This window comes from Poeciliopsis prolifica, unplaced genomic scaffold (assembly GCF_027474105.1).
Source record: "Poeciliopsis prolifica strain line A6 unplaced genomic scaffold, Auburn_PproV2 SCAFFOLD118, whole genome shotgun sequence".
Classification (NCBI taxonomy): domain Eukaryota; kingdom Metazoa; phylum Chordata; class Actinopteri; order Cyprinodontiformes; family Poeciliidae; genus Poeciliopsis; species Poeciliopsis prolifica.
The window spans coordinates 134,554-159,352 of NW_026562493.1; the positions used below are offsets into that span (position 1 = coordinate 134,554).

At 39.7% G+C, this 24,799-nt stretch overlaps 1 protein-coding gene across 1 annotated transcript in view; it reads right to left on the minus strand.

Moving 5' to 3' along the window:
- ptpn11b (protein tyrosine phosphatase non-receptor type 11b) overlaps positions 1-23,964 on the minus strand; it is a 68,964-nt gene extending 45,000 nt beyond the window's left edge. Inside the window, exons 1-2 of the mRNA XM_055024299.1 lie at positions 23,827-23,964; positions 1,184-1,306 (exon numbers count right to left, since the gene is read on the minus strand). Coding sequence (XP_054880274.1) covers positions 1,184-1,306; positions 23,827-23,840 — 137 coding nt within the window. The 5' untranslated portion in view covers positions 23,841-23,964. The remainder of the gene's footprint in view (positions 1-1,183; positions 1,307-23,826) is intronic.
- Between the last annotated feature and the right edge of the window lie 835 nt (positions 23,965-24,799).

Below are 24,799 nucleotides of genomic sequence, written 5' to 3' on the forward strand. Positions count from 1 at the left end.
ATGACACCAAAACATGAGTCACTGCACCCTGCTGGCCAAAAGAAAATATTTCACTTTTGAGAAAGTTACCACATCACACATTCCAACTGAGTTATCCAATATGTTCCAAGAAACACACGCGCACACAGACACTGTTTAAGTGTCATCTATTCACCAGGCCTCTGCTGATGACCACAGGGAGGAATTTATTGAAATTGTGTCTGACAGACCATCTGGGAATTGTTTTCTGGGAATTGAGCAGCTTACATGTGAACTCCGTGTCTTCGGGATCATCTGGACCTTTAGTCTCACTTACACTCAGTGGGTTTTCCTACAACTGGTGATGATAATTGAAGCTGATGGCTGATACTGAAGTCCAGTTATTTTTACCATTTAGTTGCTTCTTAATTGGCCTGTTATTTTTTAAACCTGGAATAAAGAAATTGCAATTTCTTTAGGTTCAAAGCATCTGAAGGCAGAGAAACACAGCAGTCTTCACACATTAGCAATTTCATTACCAATGTATGTGAGATTTTGTCGATACTTGGCAAGTGTTGAAAAAACTCAGTTGCTGTGTTTTCATTAAATGAGAAATTTCATCAAATTATCTTGTGAATAAGTTTGTTCACAGAATGTGTCATTAAAAAACATGGCTATGACAAATGTAAACAGTTACATAAAGTTACATTCATAAATCAGCCATGGTGGCCATAGTGCTCATAATCCAATCAGAGGAGACAACGGTAGAGGCTAAGTATGCCGTGTTTTGGGGAAACTGTAGTTGCTGATTTTACAGCACAGTAATTCTTTCAACACGTTGGATTGAGAAATGGAACTTTTTATGAACTGTAACGCATTTAAAATGGTGTGTTTCCATGAAGCTAATTATTTTTCTAATTCCAATTTGCACAGTTTTATGGTCAATGGAAACACAGATAATGTTGCTAAACTAACCATCCTCAGGATGCTGCCAATAGACAATATCTAAACTAAAGCATATACGAGCCAGAATTATTGATTGGTTCAGATTTTTACATACCTTTGGTATTCCTAAATCGGGCCTAAATCCTTCTGTGAACGTTACTACTTGAGTTGTCAAATATCAAAATTTAAAAAACTATATATTTGCTTACTCACTGGTGAGAACTGTGAGGTCAAAGGTGAAGCTGCTGGTGAATGCACTACAAGGGCAGGCTGAAGTTACCTGACAGACAGGGTAAAATCCCCAGGATTGCTCTTGCTGGGCCGGGCTAGGAAACTGCCGTGGACTCCCCGGGTCAACAAGACCTGCTCTGCCTCGATTCCAGTGATGTTGGGGTGGAACCACCTGCAAACAGTAAAAACAGAAAAGTTACAGCAAAAGTCAACTGGAGAAACATCATGGAGCGAGCTACATGTACTGAGGTTTAGCAAAGTTACAGATTAAAAAAACACTTTGATTTTGCCCAGATATAGTCAATTTATGAGCCATCACCCACAAGCCGCTAGTTAGCGGCTAGATAGCGGCTAGTTAGCTGCTAGTTACCCCCGGTGTATTATAAGTCTGGTGGCCAGCCATGGAAAATAATAATACTGAAAGAAAAAAAAAAGAATTGCTTAATTTTTTATTTTAATTTTGTTTTATCAAGCTGGATTGCAAACGTCTCTGTTCCCCTGAGTGTTTCACTGGCGGAGCAGATTTATTTCTAAAATATAGGTTAATAGAAGATAGGTTTGAATTTTGTGCATTTAAAGCCAGCAGAGGAGACCAATCACACACCTGAAGCCTCTGTGCGTTGCCTCTGTTTGAACTCTAGTTTACCTCAGCACCTCCTTTCACTCAAACTGGACACAGACTGACATGTACGGATATTTACATAAACCCCCTGCGAGGAATTATGTTTCTTTGCAGAACTCGGCATCGAGTTAAGAGTTTAAACCCCACTGCGTTAGCTCTTTTTGTGCAGCTCTATGTGAACCGAAGGAATAACCTGTAGTCGCAAATTCAGAGGTGAGAATGATTTCTCTTTGTGAACAAAGAATTATATGCAGCGTTTCCAGCTCAACACGCTGCCCAGCGCCCGGCTCTGTCTTCCCTGTAAACTTCATGTATGTGTTCCTGGTTGGCCCGAAAGTTAGTGGTTAACAAACCAGCGCTAACCTCATCATGCAGGTTCAGCCTGGTGAGGAGCTTATAGCTTATAGCTTGTAGCTTGCATCACGCTGCTTTTATATTATTTTAATACTACTTGTAGTATTATCTTTCCGGTTACACGATGCATCAAACCATATCGAAAGCGTTGTCCACTAAGTCAGCCAGAATTTATAAGCCGGGCCGCGCAGAGATCTGAGAAACTCGTCCCATGAACTCCAGCATCCAGAACAGTTTCTGTGAATCTTGTTAAAAACTCAACAGACACAAAGTGGGAGAGCCACTAGAGCCACATTAGCATCATTAAACCAAATCTCCCATTTGTTGCACACCTCTGCACAGTGCAGAGGATTTAACTCATCATGCAGGGCCGGTCCAAGGATGTATGAGGCCTGGAGCAGAATTTGACTTACGGGCCCCTCTTAGACTTACTTTATTGTCATTGCTCAAAGAAACATAAGTAAAATTGGCAATGAAGTATTATTGCCTGGCCACCGGAGCAAACACAGAAATACACGTGTGCCTTTAATTACATAATAAACAAATAGTAATGTGTTGCTAAATATATATAACTTAATATTTTCAAGCAGTCTTAGACAGTTTTAGTGATGGGATTGTTGAGCAGTCTGATGGCCAGTGGGAGACAGCTATTTCTCAGTCTGGCTGTTCTGCAGCGGATGCTGTGGAATCTCCTGCCAGATGCCAACCGGATGAACAGACCATGGAGGGGACGGGTGGAGTCAGAGAGGATCTGGATTGCTCTGGGTCTGTGTGCAATGGTTTGGATAGGGGGGGAGTGGAGACCCAATGATCCTCTCTGCTGTCTTCACCACTCTTCACAGAGACTCTCAGTCTGAGGCCTTGCAGATTCCAGACCAGATGGAGACATTGCTGGTCAGCAGGTTCTCAATGGTTCCTCTGTAGGAGGTGGAGAGGATGGGAGGTGGGAGCGAAGCCCTTCTCATTCATCTCAGAAAGTGCAGAGACGAATGCTGTGCCTTTTTCACCAGTGAAGTGATGTGAGGTGTCCAGCTGAGGTTGTCTGTAATGTGAACCCCCAGGAACTTAGTGCTGGTAACGATCTCCACTGCTCTGTCGTTAATGAGGAGAGGCGTGTGGTTCGGTCGAGACCTTCTGAAGTCGGCAATCTCTTTTGTCTTATCGACTTTCAGGAGCAGGTTGTTTATTCTGCACCAGTCCACTGGATGTTGTACCTCTTTTCTGTAGTTCACCTCATTGTTGTCCTGAATTAATCCCACAATTGTTGTTTCATCTGCATTTTTTATGATGTGGTTTGTGTTAAACCACATCATGATGACCTGCCACTGGAAAAACAGTCATGGATCATCAGAGTAAACAAGCAGGGGGCTCAAGACACATCCTGGGGGGAACCAGTGTTCAAAGAAATGACATTGGACATGTTATTACCCACACAGACAGACAGAGTTCTGTCAGTGAGGAAGTCCAGCAGCCAGTGTAGTGTTGAAGCCCAGGGAGACCAGTTTGCATACCAGATCCTGGGGAATGATCGTATTAAATGCTGAGTTGATGTCCAAAAATAGCATCCGTACGTGGGTGTTTCTTTTTTCCAGATCTACCGGGCTCAGATGAAGAGCAGTGGAGATGGCATCTTCAGTCGAGCAATTAGGTTTGTATGCAAACTGGAATGGGTCAAATGATGGCGGCAGTATAGAGATCATGTGACCCTTAACCACTCTCTCGAAGGACTTCATGATGATAGATGTTAATGTAACTGGTCGAAAGTCATTAAGACATGTGATGGTTGGTTTCTTGGGGACTGGAATAATAGCTGACTTAAAACATGAGGGGACAATGATCTGGTGCAGAGGGTACCCCAACCCTAACCCTAACCCTAACCCCCTAACCCTATTGAAAATGTTAGTGAGCACATCGGCTCGCTGATCTGCACGTTCATTGATCAGCCTTGCTGGAATGTCGTCAGGACCTGCAGCTGCTAACACATCAGCATGAGCTTCTGTGTTGGATTTAGTAAAATCTGGGAGACGGGGAGTAGTTTAATCGGCCAACCTAAAAGAAATATATAATTACAGTTTACTAATTTGTTTTTGTGAATAAACTAACTCAAAGATTAAACTCACAGCATCAGATTGTAACAATGGTAACAAAACAATTTAACTATGACTACTGTCATAGTAGTCATTTTGAAGTTTTAATATGTGTTAAAATATGAGCATTTATGGGGCCCTGAAGGCTTGGGGCCCTTATGGAGCCGCTGACTTAATTTGGATTAAAGAAGTGTAAATAATTTATATTGATTTTAATTGCATTTTTTGATATGCAATGTAGAATTTTTAAGATTCAATAGTTGTGGGTTTAAATAGCGTTTCACTGGCGCTGTTTTCCCGTTCCATAGAATTACCCAGTAATATTTTTACATTTCCTGTCTACGTAGCATCTTTTAATACAAAAACACAGTGGGCCGCCTCGGTGCCCCGAGCGCCGGGCTAGGCAAGTTTTCTGGGGAAACCCAAAAAACAAATCCAACCAGACTTTCTCTAGCTAATAAAAAAGACAAGCTCTTCTGTCTGCATGGGCCAGTGGGACAAATACACACAGCTGTCCTATAGAAAATAACATAATACATGTGTTCTTATTAAAGTAATGCAATTTAAACTACAGTTGTAAAGCTATGAGCAGAATTACTGTGAAGCAGCTGACTGCTACCAGAGCAGACAGCCTGGCTTATTAACCAGTTACTCTCAACTGTTTGAGCTGCTTTAGTCCATAAAGAGGAGAGCTACTGTATAAAATAACAATGAAGTGAAGCGTTTAACATATAGGTTAAATTGTATATGTTTGGTTATTTCAGCATCAGTACAAATGATTGCTGCTTCTCAGGTTTGTATAAAAAGCATGAAATCACATTTTTAAAATGATTATTGTGGTATAAATAGTCTGTGGCATTTTTACTGTCTTGCACTGAAAACCTCAAACAAACCTGTCTCTGATTTATACATATCTAAAACAATCTCTTTGTGTTAAAAAAAGAATCAATGAAGGAACAAACTGCTTGTGTCCATTTTCTGTTTGTTTGAACTTTTCCAACAGCCAAAAAGTGTCTAACCACTTTGGAAATGTACGTATCAATATGTTTGAAGTAAGTAAAACAAGGTTTTACAACTTTGATTTTCTATCATTAGCTTATTTTCAATTAATATTAATAATATTAGTAATTATGGGTCAGTACAGGTCAGCTCAAACTATTTCTGATGGGAGGGAAAAACTGCTTGTGACAAATGACAACTTTTATATCTGGATCACCATGGCTGCATAACCAAAGCTCATCATTGATTCATTAAAGCGCAAAGAGGAGGCAGCAGGCGACACAAGATTGAATTCATGATGCTCGTCCTGTGATGATCGTATCTGAGACAGAGGGCGAGCATTTAGGCGGTTCGGTTTTTTGTGCCTGTATGACACAAACCCATGACAGTATGATAAAAATATGACTCATGCATCAGTTCAGCAGATCTGCTGTCACCCAAAACTGGCAAACGGACACCAAAAAACCTCTGTGGTCGCTGCAGCAGCCGGGTCTGGCTTCAAATGACTCAGTCCTCATCAACTGAAACTGGAATTTATTGCAAATAAAATGTGAAAGGCTCAAAAATATTCTTTCAGATCAAAAAATAAACCCGATGTGGGTTTACACGCAGAAGAAGAAACTGTCACTTTTTTCCATCCTGCATGTAGATCAGGAGTGACAGAACTGCTCAGTCAAACTGAGCAGTCTGGATTCTGACAAAGGGAGACATGAGGACCACTAAGGGAAGAAACACACTCAACACAACACACTCCTAAAGATCCTTCCATTGATTTACAAGACATGACTGGATAACTGGATGTAAATACAGTCTGGGTCTAACCTGAGTAAAATTAAGCTAAAGCTGGACAAGCTCTCTACCAGCAGATTGCATCTGACCCCTTGTCCTCCTCAGCAGGGGGTGAAACCGAGTTCCTCCCTGCTGATCCTCAGCCAGGAGACTGAAGGAAATGTAAGAATAATAAAATACAATCACATAAACATCGGCCTGGAATGAAATAAAGAGGCCAGAGTGAAGCCGAAACAGCAGACTGAAGACGTTTATCATCCAGATTTTGTTACACAGAGAGAAAATGGATTGAGCTTGTTTTAATTGATCATGTGATTGAGTTGTTTTTTTTTGCTTAGAGACAGGCCTACAAAAACATATTTAAGAATGGAGAACAAATCTGCAACATTTTCACCTCAACTTCCACAGCACAATCCAGTCCAAACAACCGACTGTAATTTCTTTAAATCAAAAATCAAATCTGTTTCTCGCTGATGATTGACATCACAGAGCAGCTGGAATTACTGATTACAATGAAGCAGAAAAACACAACGTGGTGAACGTTTAGTCTTTAAGCATTTCATTATGGTGATGTTCACCAGAATAAGTGGACTGCATGTTTTATATCTGGAAGCATGACGGTAACATGTCAGTGACATGTCAGGGCTACATGTTCTGTGCTCTGCATTTCCTCCTGTTTAAACTCTCATCTAATCTTTATTCTAACATGCACTGGAAGCTGCCTCTGAACGCCTCCAAGAAATCTGACCTCATCTTTAGGAAATGAGCTGGACATTTATAATCCCAATTAAACTTTCAAGTTATCTTACATGGTAATGTCATCTACATCTGAATAATTATAACCTAAACGTTTTGTTTCCTCTTCAGCTGAATTTTCCCAAATCAATTCAGATCATGTTATACTTCTAGGATTTTTTTTTTTCATATTTCTACACAAATTGGCCAATGCCTGTAGGTCAATCTGCTGAAGAGCCATCAATGGGTAATGGAGATGGATGTCAGCTGGTGGACAGATTAGTTGTGTCTTGCTTTTAATCCTGATTCATACGGAAAAATACAAAACAGTGGGATAAAAATGGGCCTTGTGTCTGTAATCCCTTTCTAATCCTTCATCACAGTGCTGCTGCTGCTCGGCAAATTAATAAACAACGGAGATGGGATGAAATCAGACTGAAAACACCAGGCCAGGAGCCTCCTCCCTCTAATAAGTCATGCAAAAAAATGCCTATAACCAACTGAAACACGAGAGAACTCTTTGCAAATCCTTCACTGACTGAGAGCGAGAGGAAGGGGGAGGGGAGGGGGGGAGGTGTTACTGGGGTGGACAGAGACAGTGAGGAGCGATGAGGTGTGGGGGGTTAGGGTCGATACAAACAGAGAGGGTGTGCAGTGCTGGCGAGGGGCGGAGGACCTTTAATCTGGGATTTGGATGAGCGTGAGCAGGCCTGATACCAGGAGCGCTGCCGGACGGCTGGCCGGTCGCCCTCCTCGTCTCTGTCCTCTGTCCCACCTCAGACCGACGGGGCAATGTCCCACCCCACCCTGCTTCACTTTTCCTCCACCTTTGAAGCCGGCAAGTCCTCATCCTCCAGTGAGGCCTTTACCTCCAGACACGCTCTGTCACAGTAAAGCCATCTGTGGCTGGACCGGGCCGGGCCGGGCCGAGGTGCCAGAGCCCCACTAGCTCCACTGCAGGTTGAACATGCCAGCTGGCGGTCTGCGGCTGGAGATTACAAATGTTGTAGTTACATCGGATCATAGTGCAGTCACGGCGAGTTAATCCAGCCAATTCAGCAGAACAACATTAAGCTATTAGTTTTACAGGTTGTATGAGGGAAGCTTTGCTGCACACAAAGATTTACTGTGTTTAATTCTGCTAAACTTAGCTCTACATCGACAACATCCAAGTTTGATGTCTATTTTCTTACAGAGTAAAGAGACTTAATGCAACAATCTTTATAAATTTATTACAAACTGAACTGAAAGTAGCAACTTAAAAAACCTCACTAATTAATAGCAAAATGATTGTAACAGATTTAAAAGTAAAAGGTTTCTGGTTTCACAGAAAAAAAGAAACATATTAAAGGAACGTCAACACGACTCCAGAACAATCAGAACAGTGATAGCATTAATTCAACTGAGCGTTGAAATTCTACATGTGGACGATTCTACATTTTAATCTACAAAAAGATTAAAATACATCACACACTTGACTTAGTAGAGATTAATTTTAAATCTAATTTGTAGAGGATTTTATGTGGCATCGCTCAAGGTTCTGTACCGGGTATATTGTTGTTCATTCTGGATGACAGAAACCCAGTCTCTAAAACTCTTATAACTGGCTATTTTAACTTATCAAACACCAAATATGCCTTAAGATTCATTCATGTGAAAACCATATTAATAATGTCTGGTCTTCCATAGTCCTCAGGGTCCAGGCTGCTCCGGTTTCTCCTGTTCCCTGTTTTCTATCAGACATTTCTCCCATTTCATCTCCAGTTACAGCCTTCCCTCACAGCTGGACCCAGTTTCTAATCAACCACCTGCTATAGTCATCCACTCTCCTGGATAAATATCTTTAGTTTTTCTGTTATGCACCATGTGGTTCTTGTCTTTCTCATGTAGATTTTACTGAACTTTGATTTTTCTTGAGCTTTTTGGTTTTTCTTAAGTTACATTTTTAAATCCCCGCCTCCTTTCTGCACTTTTTGACACTAGAGGAGTGAGGTCAGATCAACACAGAGCAGCTGCCTTAGAAATCCAGGCACACAGCTGACATCAACTATTGCAACAGAAAATGTAAAAATATGAAGCTTTTATTTGTAGCAGTTTGTTGAACTGTGCAATGTGCTTTGCAACATCTTCGGTTTTCCCTGAAGAAAAATCTATGTTTAGGTCCAAAGAGCTTCTGCAGCAGAGCCAGAGTACTTCCCCTACTACTTTCTAGCAGCATGGTGTAATTTGAGCTTTTATTAGGCCTGAGCAGCTAAGCGCTGCGAAGGCCCATTGTTTTCTTGCTGTTTCTTATTATTATTCTGCCCCCCTAAAGAGGGGTCTTTTTGGGAGCTTTATCCAAAAACTCACCAAACTTAGCGGACACGTCGAGGGAGTTTCAAAATTTCGTATTTTAATGTTGCAAAATTTGCCAAAAAAACGGCTCAATGGCGCCACCCAGCAATTTTCAAAAGGCCCTTTACTATTCCCTTACTTCATCGTAGACATAAAATTTAGTACAGTTGTAGAGCTCCCCAAGATGCTCAAAATTTACAATGTCATAGTGCAAGTATCACAGGATGTCGGCCATTTTGGATTGAAGTTCCGATTTTGACCCCATTTTTGCAGTTTACAGCCTTCGTATTTGATCGAACTCCTCCTCGGGATTTTGATTGATCGGCTTCAAACTCGGTCAGTCTGTTCATAAGGCAATCAATCCTCCAGCTGCAGCTGATCCAGAAGCTGCTGCTCCTGTTCTCACTAAAACCAGGAAGATAGAGACATAACAGCAGTTTTAAAGTCCCTCCACTGGCTCCCTGTAGCTCAAAGAATAGACTTAAAATACTGTTGTTAGTTTATAAATCACTGAACGGTTTAGCACCACGATACATCAAAGATCTGCTGTTGTTGTATCAACCTTCCAGACTCTCAGGTTCTGGTTTTGGTTCTGCTCTGCATCCCCAGAACCAGAACCAAGAGAGGAGAAGCAGCTTTCAGCATCTATGCACCAAAAATTTGGAACAAACTTCCAGAAAACTGTAAAACAGCAGAAACCCTGACTTTCTTTAAATCTCAACTAAAAACACACCTGAATAGAGTTTTATTTGAAATATAATATGGAACAATGTATTGTTTATTCTATGTTGCATGACTTTGTGTTTATGATGCAAAGCACTTTGAAATGCCTTGCTGCTGAAATGTGCTATACAAATAAAATTTGATTGATTTTGATTTGATCAAAACGGTGAGTTTTTGAGTATGTTGAAGGGGGACACCAGGGGTGAAAGTTCACCTACTCGCCATAAAAAAATTAACTCTTATATCTCTTACACAAAAAACTCACAGAGGCACCAAAGTTACTGTGATTGATCATCATCGGGTGTCCTACAACACCCAATGGTCGAATGATGACATCACTTAGGCCACACCCCCTGAGAACAGGAAGTGTAATGTTTTACTGTGAACGGATGCTGTCTGACCACTTTGACCTCATCCACATGAAACTGTGCCCAGAGACAGAAAACATGTTGGTGTGTTGAGGATTCCAACCCCGACCAGCTTCGATGGAGCAGGTGGGCGTGGCGAACTCCGACTATTTGCCGTGAAACATCAAGATTCAGTAACTTCCAACTGCATTACACTTCCTATGTCTCTGCAGAACAGCCCTGAACACATTTATATAGTCACTTGATGACATCACCTTAGCCCAGCTAACACCAAAGCAGCCCATGAAATACAGGTTATGTTATGCAGGTTAACATATTAATTACTTAAAAATACAGAATTTTAAGTTCTTGGGTTTTTTTTTTTTTTGGTTTTTTTTTTATGGCTTAGAGTACAAACATTCATTCATTTTGGTTCGAAATAATAGAAAGGACGTCATTCATCACTTTTTAATTCGTCACTGTTTACAAACCATTTCAGTAATTCGCCACTTGGTGTCAGTATTACTCCACCAATAAACAGCTTGCTTTAGAAACATAGCTAAAGATGATGAATAACTATACTAGTATTTCGCCAGTAGGGGTCAGTGTTACTCCGCCAATGACAAACAGATTGACGGATGGATGGGCGTGAAAACCTTGCGAGAGCGCCTGCTGTGACATTTCCAAAAGGAAAGGGGTTACATATAACCAGACAGGTTATATGTAAATTACCTGAGGGGTTACATATAACCATATAGGTTATATGTAACCTGTCTGGTTATATATAACCGCTCAGGTAATTTTTGTTGGCTTAAAACACGCAGTAAATGTAGCGTTTTGTTAATAACTGTCATTTACTACCGCAAGTAAATGCATCAATTTCACTCGTCCCTACCTTACTGGTCAGTCAAGGGCAAAATGAAATTTAAGCAATTTGATTGGTTGTGATGGACTGAACTGTACTGGAGCTGTGCCTGTAAGCTGCTAGTACTAGCAGTCGGCTGGCAGCCGTTCATGGTCGAGGTTCGGCGTATTCCGCTGTGGACTGTAATTTTTTTTTTGCTAATCAGTAGGAGCTGCTAACTTTTCCTGAACATATTGCCTGGTTTTTGGAGCTGCAGACCCGAACCACGCTTGTGAGCCAGAACGGACTGTTGGACCGGAGTTGGAGCAGTTTTATTGCCGTTCGTTTAAAAACTGGTAACCCATTCCTCATGCTCGTTCTGGGAGCCACCATGTTTGGAACTGCTATTCCGAGGACAATGCTAACCGTGTCCCCTCAGGCCTGCACCGTTTGTAAAGCTAACGGAGCGCTTTACTAATTCAAGAGACTGAATAGTGTGTTTGATACATCCAGTTTCATACATTCAGCATTATTTGTTATGTATACTAGCTGTTTAAAAGCTCTGAGAAAATGCTAAGTATCTTATTACCGATTCATTGGGGCTGTAATATTTAGTCGTAGCACTTCCTGTCATTAATACCTAATTAATGGGTGGGATTCTAATGTGCTGAAAGTTAACTGTGCTCAGTTAATGTGAATTGCCCTTGGTTTATTACTGAGCAGTACGATTTATTAAACTGGTACATCTTAACCTTTACCATTTTCCTCACTCATTTTAGAATAAGGTTAAAGTTGCACTGCATTTAGATCTCAGTTGTAGTTAACATCAAAGCATGTGGGCGTGGCTTAGTGTCAAACTTTGACTATTCGCCATGAAACATCAACATCAAATAACTTCCAAATGCAAGGTCACAGCTGCACCACTCTTCCTATGTCTCTCTACAGAACAGCCCTGAAAACATTTCCATGATCACTTGATGACATCACCCTAGCCCCGCCTACTTTTAACAGGGAGTCACCTGTTTTTTTTTCCTGTATGTTTTACTGTCATTCTATCATTTATATGGGTTTAATTCTGTGAAAGCTTCCGTGGTGCTGTGCGAGTGGAGGTGCTGGAAACTGCGTGAGAGCTTCTGTGGTGGCTGGCGGGCGGCGGTGGCCAATAGGCCAGAGCGGCGCTTGGCTGCGAGGGCCGCACGACACCACTAGCGGCTTTAATTCAAATTCTGACGTTTCTTCTGGAAGGTCAACAAAATAAAGCATTTCTTTTTTTAATCATAAACTTTCTTTAAAAGTCACTTACATAACCTTCTTGGAAGTTTTTCTGTGAAATCTTGCCAAGATCTGCACTGATGAAACTCACTGTGCCTTGCAGGGAGAACGAATGCGCCTCTACTCTGTGCTACTTTAGTTAGTGATTAACTGGAGAAAGAAACAGGGAAATAAAGTCTTTTTAGCTAAAACTTTGGAAAGGTTGTGTGTATTATAAACCAAATTTTAATATTATTATGAAGGAAACATGTATAAGTTTTATAAGACAATCCAGACAGAGAGTATGCAGCTGTTGGACTGAGTTTTGTGTTCACTGTCAGTGAAGCATATTAGAGAACAACCTTTTGACATGCATGGTCCTACTTTGATCTTAGAGCTACTGAAAGATGATAAACATAAATGCATCACCACAGATAGCTTCTCACATTATTTCATATTGCAACAATTAAATATCACAGGATTTATGTGAGACCATTTTCAAGTAATATACTTTGATTTTGTAAAGAATACTTAACACTGGAACTGAATGATATTTCAAATATTCAAAACAAACAACAATTAAATTAGAAATAAAAACCACACACAACAGACATAAAGAAAATGGATTATGATTAGTGCCCTACAAAACTTATTTATCATTAGAGTCAAGCTCATATTTATTTATTATGCTTATTGTGACAGGCTTATGGACCGATACAAACATTAAAATCGGCTCGGTTTCTCCCGAGCAGGGCTGACTCTGGCTTATCCAAGAACAAGGTTGGACCCCCAGCAGGTGGCCCTCATTCCCCTGCGTCTGGCCCTGGCAGCAGGCTTCAGACATGCTGCCTGTGTGTGGGGCAGGCTGGGGGTCAGACAGAAGCTCAGGGAGCTGCTGGTTGCAACGAGCTGAGGGGGAACAGTCCCGCGCTGTGTCCAGCCAGCACTCTATCCTCTTACATAATGTCTCAGGTTCAATATAACCACTGGGCTATTTAAAGCAGGCCTGTCTAGGCCTGCTGACAAAAAGGTGATATACTTAGCAGCCGCGGCGCACCATTAAACCCTCTGCTGGGGTTATACTGGTCACATGCAAGCTCTGGACTGCAAGCTACTGGCGAGGCAACAATTATTCTGAGCCACATTTACATGAACAGAGGCAGAGCTCCAGGACAGCTATAAGCAGCGGTTTCACTGCAAAGTTGGATAAAACAGTCCCAGGAATGCTGCTATTTAAAACAAGCGGCCTGCACCTCAGGACAGAACATTTCTATTTACATGGAGTAAACAGGGCTTATGCAACGCTGATTAAAAGTATCTCCAGGCATCATGGTTAATAAATAACCAACACCTCCAAGCGTATTTTAAGCAGAAAGAAGCTTCAGTTCAGATGGCTTCCAGCCTGAAGGACCGACATGCTAACATGCAACTCCTGAGAAGTTTGTTTGCTTAGTGAGAATTCACTTTGCTCACTTTTGCTCGTTTTGTCAGCCAAACAAAGAGGGGAGGACTGTTTACATAATTGCATTCAAATATCTGTGACTAGTATTCAAACCACGAAACAATAAGGAAGTATTCCCCCTCCAGATTCAAGACTTTTCAGTCTCCATCAGTGTTTCCATCAAGATGTTATGACCATTATAAAGTATCGCATTAGAAATGGTTGATGGAAATGGCAACATTCAGAAAAACTTTCAAAATTTCACAAAAAAGTTTTTATGTCCGCTTGCTCTGTGGTTTTGAGATTTTCCGAAGAAGAGATAATTTTGTCAAATAAGATCCCATCATCTGTAGGTGGCATTGTGACAAAAAATTTCAGAGTCTACCCGATGAAATTATGCTTTGAGTAATTTGAGTAATCTACTTCAGATGAAAACATGCCTAATTCAATTTCTTTGCAACATTTTAGAGGTTTGCTCAAACTGTGGAGGGACTTCAAACCAAACCACTCTTTAATGCAGGACTCTTCATTCAGCCACACTGATGGGCATTTTGAGCAAGAACAACATCATACTGCAATACTTCAATATAGCAGAAATGCAGACTTTGACTAGGCCACTCCAATACCTTGGTAAGTTGTTTGTCATTGTTCCATTAATTACAGCAAAGCAGCCCCCATCCATCACACTGCCACCACCATGTTTGACTGGATGAAATTATCTGAAATGATGTTCGGTTTATGCCAGATGTAACAGAATGCAAACCTTCCATAAAGTTCTACTTTAGTTTTGGTAATTCACAGAATATTTTCTCAAAGTCTTGGGGATAATGAAGATGATTTTTGGAAAATGTGAGATTTGTTATTGTTTTCAATGCCATTTGATGTCAATGTCTTTGTTTCATGATCTGTTCTTTAACTCTGAGCTACAGGTCAGAACAATGCTGGTAATAATATTGTTGAAGGTTTAAGAGGAGCCATGTTGAGATGACTTCCTGGAGGTGGAGCGTCAGAAAGAGACAGAGGCCCAATTTCAAGGCGCTAAATCACAAAGTAAAAATTATTTTGATATATGCGACATTTTTATAACAACTGAAGGTAATATTGATTGTGCTACAAAATAACACTATTTGGATGGAAAACAAATAATACCACCATTTAAAAAATTTGTATTTGACATTTACACTGCTCATGTTTGTCTAAAAATCATTGTGGAACAAAAAGGTATAAGCCTGTTAATACATTTTCACAGAGTTTGCTTTGTAACGTCATATATTTACATAAATCTATTAGATTTAATTCTTCTAATTTCTGGACAATGAGTCCTTTCACTAAGTTTTCAGACTGCATTCATGCTTTGTCTCCCACTCCCTGCCTATATTTCTGTCCTGCTCAAGTAAATGAGTAAAATGCAAAATGTGTGGAAAAAAAGCTGCCGTCAGTGGGATCAGAGCGCCACTGGAAATGTTTGCAGCACTATCTTATTCCTCCACCTGGGCTGTTGTTTTCCTGGCAGCTTATCGTGCAAACTGACTCACTGCTCTCAGCTGGTCGGCAGAGTTTCACTGACGGATGAAGTCCATGTACAAACAATAGAGAGCAGAGGAAGTTTCCAAGCGTGGAAATACCGCAGCAAGTCACGGGATCAAAAACAGAAGCGTAAAGCAACAAGGCATAATGAAGCCAGCCACAGTGGCATCGCAGCGTGGGGCGCACAGCTGACGTAAACGCTGCTAAAGTGAACATCAACGGCAGGACTCAAAGCTTCCTGCATGACCAAACCGCTTCACTACACATGTAGAAATGACAAGCACTTTCTGGTGAACTAAAACTCTAACCCTGAAAAACACAGCTTGACTTCAATCTTTTTAAATGAATTCAAACGTGGAAATACAGCTGTTTAATTTTGTAAAGAAAATAGAATATAGATTATATTTCTGTTTTTATTAAACAGAAATAAGGGTAGTCAATTGTAAATTTACTTGATAACTCTGCCACACTTAACACAGTATAGGTCAAATCAATTTTTCATCAATCAAGCTGTAAACAAGTTACTTCCAGCCACTGCTTACTTCCTTGCATCTCCAGTTATGCCACAAATTTAGGCTCTAAAACATTTGCACAAATGTAGACTAACATAAGCATTGTTTTATTGCACATTTGATGCACATCAAACCAAAAGGAGAAAGCCAAAGTGGCTGTTGCTCCAGTTTCTCTCAGTAACATTTGCAAACAGGTTAAAATCTTTAAGCAGTCATTGAGGATGCAGGCCTCCTGGGAGGAGGAGGATTATTCGGAGTAATTTTAAAGGTAATAACCACTCAGCACCTTACTGCCACCACCAACTTCCTGGTAAGAACAGGAAAGCATCTCACTGCCTGAGCTGATTGCTTCAGCTTTGGTGAAGAGTCAAAGATTTTAATGGGGCCAAAAGAGATGAGAAAATCAGCTCTAATTCCAGCAAATGAGAAAAATGACGTTAATCAGTCAGCATAGAGCTTTAGCATAAAAGTGCTATTTTGAGACAAATCCTGACAAAATGTTTCTCTGTTTATAACATTTCAATAAAGGAAACAAGGAAATAACTCCCAAAAAAGTAACTATAACAGTAGTGAAAAACATGAAGTAGGGATAAACAATATATCGGCACCAAAGTTTTGTTTTGGACTATAATAGTCATTTTTTAACAAATCAGTATCAACTGGGCTAATACCAAAATCTATTTTTAACTTGTTTCTGGACATTTCTCCTTTTAATCCCAGACTTGTCAAATAACTAGAGAAATGTACATAACATTAGTAAATATTGGTCATAGCAGCAATAATATCAATTATCTATCAGCTCAAATTTTCCTTTCGGTGCATCGTTAATGTGAAGGTAAACAGATGAGATGTTGAAGAGTAAAATCAGTCAGTGATGGGCTCTGACCAAAGATCTGCACGTCAAACACTGAGGGTTTTCTTTTACTGGACATAAAAACTGGAAACTGATTTTTAATAAACCATTTTTATGTATTTTGTTTGGAGTTCGGGTGAAAATCAGGTAAAAGTTTCAGAATCCTTTCATTTTCTGTTGAATAATACACAACCTTCTGCAGATCTTATCTTTACATTCATTTATTCAACCAAGCCAGCTTATTAAAAATAGTTGATGCATCATAGAAAGAGGCCTGAAGGTCTCACTGTAAAGGAAACCAGACATCAGGGTCGCCTTAATGGTGCAAGTCCTGAAAAACACATAAATATTAAAGCTGATTTACAAATAATCTGTTTACATGTGCAACACCACATGCTGCTGACTTTATTAGAAAATCTTTGTACTGCATAGCATAATTTACAAGAGATTAGTTTGTGATCACTGACTAAAAATTTGTGTAATTTTAATTGTATTTTAATCTCCCTCCTGTGCTGCTGTTGCAAAACTCTGAAATGTTACATTGAAAACATCATAAAACTGAGACCAAATATCCCTCATTGGGTAATTTCATCAATACCTATTCCAAAAATGGTTACCGGTATATTTCTGTGAATTAACAAGCACATATATTTTTATGTGGCATTAATAACTTCTTAATCAAGTTAGACTTACTGAGTAAAATGAGTAAAATGCAAAATGTGTGGAAAATTTGTTCTGTATGGAAAGGTTGCTCTGTATGTATTCATATATCCATGCTCTAAAATGTAGTGGATATTTTAAATTTACAGAATATGTATAGTGACACAATACAAAGTAAAAAGAGGAGATGACACACTCCAGTGTGTGTAAATCTATTCTGAGTAAAAAGAACATGGAGGTAAATTTCATAAAGGCTGAAAAGTGACTGAGACTCGGCGTCTGCTTCCCCTGTGGTATCTCAGCTCAGGAAGTACGAAGAGAGCCACAGAGCAACAGTCGAACATCCATTAGCCATGGAAACTAAAAACATCTTCAACTTGAACTCTGTTTCCTTCAGTCTGTCTGATGTTGGTTTGCTGGAGGTGTTGCGTCCTCAGGAAAGTTGTGCCTCCATTCTCAATGATTCTCAGAAAAATCTACTCACCTCATTTTTCTGATGACAGTTTCAGGCAGAACTTTATTACCTTACAAAGGTCATGAACAAGGCGAGTCACGCATGAGTAAAACACGGCACTATCTGAGAAAAGAAGAAACTATTTTTTCAGCCAGTGGCCCACAGCTCTATTTATGAGAGGCGAAAACTTTTTTATTGAACTTTCTTTAAGAAGCAAAACACAAAATACATAAATGTCCTCATTTCTATGTAGGGAAAGCTAACATTTTTAATAATAATTTTTAAAAAAACTGTTAATTTTATCACAGTATATACACTCCTGATCAAAATCTTAAGACCAGTCAAAAATTTGCAAGAATTTGCATTTAGAACTATTGGATCTTAAGAAGGTTCTAAGTAGAGCTTCACAATGTTAAAAGAAGAAATCATCAATTAATCAATTAATTGAAAACTGCATTTATTCTCAAACATGATTTTTTCCACCTGATCAAAAGTTTAAGACCATATCTCAAAAAAACCCGAAAACCCCCCAAAAGAGAAATCAAAGTATCAAAAAAAAGGACTCAGTAATGAGTAGCTCCACCATTCTTGTTGATGACTTCAAACAATCGTTTAGGCATGCTTGATGCCAGTGTTTCCAGGAGACTAGTGGGAACGTTGCTCCAAGTGTTGAAGATGGCTTCACGAAGGGCATCCACTGTCTGGAACTGATGTCCATTTTCGTAAACTTCCCTTGCCGTCCATCCCCAAATGTTCTCAATTGGGTTTAGATCCGGGGAACATGCAGGATGGTCCAAAAGAGTGATGCTATTCTCTTGGAAGAACTGCTTTGTCAGGCGGGCGTTGTGAACTGCAGCATTGTCCTGTTGAAAAACCCAATCATTACCACAGAGACGAGGGCCCTCAGTCATGAGGGATGCCTGCTGCAACATCTCCACATAGCCAGCTGCTGTTTGACGCCCCTGCACAACCTGAAGCTCCATTGTTCCATTGAAGGAAAACGCACCCCAAATCATGATGGCGCCCCCACCACTGTGCCGTGTAGAAAACATCTCAGGTGGGATCTCTCTGTCATGCCAGTAACGTTGGAAGCCATCAGGACCATCAAGGTTAAACTTTTTCTCATCAGAGAAGACAACTTTCTTCCACCTTTCAACGTCCCATGTTTGGTTGCACCCTTGCAAAGTCCAAACGGCCAATTCTGTGGCGTTGAACAAGACGTGGCCTTTGAAGACGTTTTTGTTTCTGAAGCCCTTCTCTCGCAGATGCCGTCTGATGGTTATCGGGCTGCAGTCGGCACCAGTAATGGCTTTAATTTGGGTAGAGGATCGTCCCTTGTCTTGACGGACAGCCAATCGGATCCTGCGGCTCAGAGCTGGTGAAATTTTTTGGGTCTACCGCTTGACTTTTTTGTTCCATAACCCTCAGGATCATTTAAAAAATGCAAAATGACTGTCTTACTGCGTCCAACCTCAGCAGCAATGGCACGTTGTGAGAGGCCTTGCTTACGCAGCTCAACAATCCTGCCACGTTCAAAGTCAGTGAACTTTTTTGCTTTTGCCATCTGGAGGTCTTGACAGTGTAAAGACTTCACAGAAAATGACATGGAATCCAGATTTTTGCACAGCTTTTGGCTTTTAAAGACTATGGTCTTAAACTTTTGATCAGCTGAAAAAAATCATGTTTGAGTGTAAATGCAGTTTTCAGAAAATTCCCCGCTCAAATGTTCTTGTCTCTTGCACTGATTGTTTTCTTTTAACATTGTGAAGCTCTACTTAGAACCTTCTTAAGATTCATTAGTGCAAAATGCTAATTCTTGCAATTTTTTGACTGGTCTTAAGATTTTGATCAGGAGTGTATGTAAAAGTATATAATCCAGGTTCTTTCATTTAAAAGAAAAAGGGAATAATTATTCCTTCTGATGCTGAGATATTCCAACATAATGATTACTTTTAGTTTTATCTGCACTTCTACATCCAACTACTGTGAGGAACATTATTTCTTTTAGATGTTCTGCTCTTTATTGAGCAACATGTTTCCATTACAAATATGCTAAACAGTTTTGTACATGATTGAGTTTTGCAGCAACTTTTCATAAGCTTGAGCAAAAGCAAAAGTTTAATGAGCTTCAATTTGTGGAAAATGTTGTCTAGAGTTTCAAGAATTATTTTTCTGACAACAGAAACAAGAATCCACATTACAATGGTTTTATACCCACCAGTTACAGAAGAACTGCATGTCCAATACATTTTCCACCCATATATCAGTGGACAGTTTGTTTCAACTGTAAACTCTGCGACTGCTAACACTGCAATTTCTAAAATGCAAATCAGCAGCAGGGAACAGGAGACGACTCCAGGATGGAGTTATTACTACCACATTTTCTGGACTACAGAGCGCACCTCACTACAAGCCGCACCTACAAAGTTTTTTTTTTTTTTAATCTGGAAACGTACACACACATACATATATCAGCCATGCACCTATAGGCCTGTCGCGATAAACGATAAATCAATTAATCGCACGATAAATTAAAACTATTGACCTCATTTCAATTATCGGCTATATCGTTTCTTCCTGCCCTTTTCTCTTACTGTTGATGACTCTGAATGAAAAAAGGCTCAACTCCAGTGCTCTCCACTGACCCTCCCTTCCTTATTTCCTTAGAGTAATGCCCAGTGTGCGCTGCACCATCTTAGGTCGCCGATTGTCAGCCCATTATCGAAACCTGAGAGACACATTAGCCGACAGAAGTCCTAGCTATAACGGTTCGATCGAACCGTGTTGTGTCCAACAATGGACACAAAATAATAAGTCCAGTTCACTAATTTTGAAACCAGGCATTAATCAATTCCTTACTACAATCTACCTGCAATGCATGTGGCTACTGTCAGTCTGACTGAATGAAAATCATTATAACCTATTTATGTCACGTTAACAAAGAACAGCTGAAAAGTTACCGGGTTTTCTGGTAGAAATCCTGTAGTTTGAACTATTGCATCAGGCAGTCGGATTCTTCTCTATTTAAATCTAATGATTACTGAAGGCCAATATACTATACAGACTTCATAATCTGCACTCTTTTGGTTGAATGCAGTGTTTATTTCCACTTTGGCTTTATGTTGTTTAGTTTTTATTCAAGTCCATTTATTGTTAATGGAGAGTGAGAATCTATTTTATTTTTGGTTTTGGTTGTTTTATTTATTTTGTGTATCAGTCCCAGTGATAAGTGTTCTTTTGAAAGTAAAGTGTATCTATCTTTGCAGGAAATCGCATGTATTATTACATAATTTCCATTAAATCAATGTAAAAAGGTCTTCAAACAATATTGTCATTTATCGCAATAATTTTTGAGACAATTTATCGCCCAGCAAAATCTGTTATCGTGACAGGCCTACGCACCTACCAAGGTTTTTTTTAAAAACTGGAAATGTACGTACATATATAAATATATATTATATAAAATGATAAAACACTCTTGGTGCAGCCACTTTATGAACTTTATTATTTTTGAAATTCAAATGAAAAACAAAATTCACATCACACCAAACTAATATTATGTAGTTCCGCTGTTTTATAATGTCGGCACAAACCTGCTGCTCAGATCTCTGACCAGCTTTGCTGGTTTTCTCATCTTTATTACTGTTAGTTCTTCAGAGAAACGAGCTGCTAGCAGAGCTGCTAACTTACGTTACAAAACATAACATTGTGTTCCTGTCGCTCCTCATGATTAAAGTCACAATTACAATCTTCTGTACTGAGCAGCTCTCTGATAGCAGACCACGTGTATTGTACTAAATATTGTACAATAACCGAAAAGAGAGATGTAACTTCTATCATAAATAAAGATTTGCAAAAAACCCTACAAATTATAGTGAAATACTGCTACTTCTAGTGGGTGCAGAAAGTAAGACCCATAATCCTTTCCACAATAAGCCTCCCAGGAATAAGGTAGATAGTCCAAAAAAATACAGTACTTCATTTCTAACTTACTGTCGAAGACATCTGCTCAAAGCTAAAAACTGTCAGCCAATCAGCTTGCTTCAAAACAACCTTCCTGTTAGCAGTATGCAAAGTGGAAACTAGCTCACCACCAAGCTGATGTCTATATCTTCACTCTTCAGGAAACAGCCAATCAGTACCAAGGAAAATGCACAGCCCTCCTGGATTGGCTGCGTTGCAAGCACCAGCCAATAGTGTGTCATGTACCGACACGATACACTTATAAAGCACTTCAGCTTTACAACTGCATTTATTTTTGAATTTTTCAGGTAATCTATGAAAAAAAAATCTGTGAATATGCACATTTTTCACTAATAACTTTGAATTACATTCCACAGAAAATGAACCAATAGGTGAATCTGACCTGTGAATAGGAATGGCTCAAATGTATCGTCTTATTTTGTGACATGAACATATAAATATGTTTTTATATTAGAGCTGCAAACTTTCAGGAAATGAATTCATTTGTGTACAACTGCTAAAACTTACATTTCTTACACATTTTATGACATTATTATTTCATTAATCATGACTTAATTCTCCAGAACCCTTGTAATTTCAATTTCTACAGAAATAGACCTGGTGAACATTAAGAGATATCCAAGTTCATTGTGAAGGCTAAATATGGTATGAATATGAAACATTAAACATGCACTGCACACCCCGACACTGTGATGAATGATTCCAGTCTGATGAATGGTTAGTTCTGTTTATATCCCAAATTATTAAAAACGTTACACTGAGAATCATTTTAAATGAGTTCAAAATGTCCTTTGAGTGTCACAGTGAAGTTTGTATTCCTACATTGGTGCAGGAAGTGGAGGCCCCTTGGTGGGGCCGGCAGCTCGGTTATTCCTTGGGCTCGGTCTGATGGTGACAGTCAGATAGGTGCTGCTGGTTTAAACAACGATCTCATGGTTTTAAGGTCGATTTACAGGAAACTGCAGTTTAAAAACAACTGACGTAGTGATGTGTTGATTCCCAGCACAAAAGTGAACCCAAATTTCATTTTTGACTTTGAAAGGGACACCATGCAGACTGAGAGTGTCAGTTATGATGGATCTGGAAAGAAATGCCTCTTAGTCAGACCTTCCTAAACCTTTACCTCTTGGCAGAAAAGACAAATTTGCCCTTTTGGAAATATTTTTTGGTAAACAAAAATCACAGGACAGAAATAACTCAGATGCCAAAGAACAGTGAAAAAAGTTGCCTGTGTTGTATATTTTCCACAAAAAATACACAAAATTCAGATTACATAATTTACACATTAAGCAGTACATAGTAAGCCCAACAGAATAAACCTTCATAGAGGCAAATAAGGTGATGAGCAAAGACATCTGAAATGACGTACACAACTGACGTTTATAAACAAAAATAAACTAAACAGTCAGACAGATTAATTTTATTTTTAGCCACAAATCAACCGTCAAAATCAGCTTAGAATGACAAATGTCATGGCAGAAAAAAACTTTATGAAAGAATCCATTTCATTTCCAGGTTCCATCTGTTACAAGTATTGTTTTTTGTTTCGTTAACAATAAGAATAATTGTTCTTAACCCTCGGAATTTCATAATATGATCCATACTTATTTAAAAAAGAAAATATTTGATGAGTCTCTATTTTCTGATTTAAGTGGCCATTTATTTATTGAGATTAGGTAAAGTGTGCTTCAGTTCTTACACTTTTTAAAATTATAATGAACGTTTTGTGAGCTTTAGAGAAATCTTAATCGTTCTGTGACAGTCCCTAACAATCCAGTGTCCTGACCAGGCAAAGAGGCTGGACATTAGAAATGTGACCGAACAAACTGCGATAAATCCCAACATGCTGCAGCAAAGAGGCGCAGACCGACCGAGGCTTTTGCGACACACGGACGGACCCAGAAAAGCGACTCGGTTTGAGGCGTTTATGTGGACAGCAGGCAGCGAGAAAGAACGCCTGTCTGTCAGCGCAGTAAGTCAGCTGTACGGCTCCTGCCAGCACATCAGAAAAGCGCTGAAACACAGCGGATATTTCACTGTGTGGATGAGAGCAGCCAGAAGAAAAAGTTCAGGTTCCACGGCTCTGCCTGCCTTCACTCGGTTCGCAAAAAAGCAGCCCGGAGGCTGAGGAGATTTAACAGAAATAAAATCAAACGGAATAAATATCCCGTGTTACCTGCGAGATGTCATAGCAGACTCTGAAAGTTGTCCAGTACCCCAGTGATCACGTCCTGCCGCTGCTGAGTCGATGAGCGGATTCGGAGCTCCGCAGAACCCCGGCGTCCAGCTGCAAATGATCACTGACACTGCTTCCGGTTAGCACCTGTCACAATAAAAGCACCAGAAAAGGTTGGCTCCAAGAAGCAAGGCCCAAGGTCAGTAAACTACATTTTTTCATCAGCAGTGTCAAATATATGTGTAAAATGCTTCTAAAACGATACCCCATAATTAAAAGAAAAATATTATATAATACAGTTCATTTGTTTGAGCTAATTCACAACAAATTTAATCTTGAGGCACTTTACAAGGTTATTTAAAGTTAATCACATGTGCATTCCAATTGATTCTTGTTACTAACGAGTGTGTTAAGTTATTCAAAGTAGGTTAAAAAGTTTTCAATGCAAGGAACCCCAGCAGATCGCATCCAGTCAATGTGTTCACTCTGAAAACAAACTCCAGTATCAGCAGCGACAGGGCAAAAAGCTGTGACTCAATGAAAGTACACTCCGTCATATTCAGCTCAAACCACATATTGAAACCAATAAAATAACACACAGTCCTTCATTTTCTTCAATCAAATCAGATTGAACATTTCCTGTTGGCATTCAAGGACAAGCACATTGTCATGGAAACATCTGAAATCAGATTGAAAGCTTCATAACAGCGATTTACTTACGCTTTAAGATTTTTGTTTCTTTTTTGTCTGTCAGGATTTTAATTGTTGATTCTGTGTACTTTGTTAATCCTTGCTGAACTAAAACTATGCGGAATGGAAATTGTTTATTTGTAATGAGCATGTAAGGATGGTCAGAGGAAACATGTAAGGATGGTCAGAGGAAACATGTAAGGATGGTCAGAGGAAACATGTAAGGACGGTCAGAGGAAGCATGTAAGGATGGTCAGAGGAAACATGTAAGGATGGTCAGAGG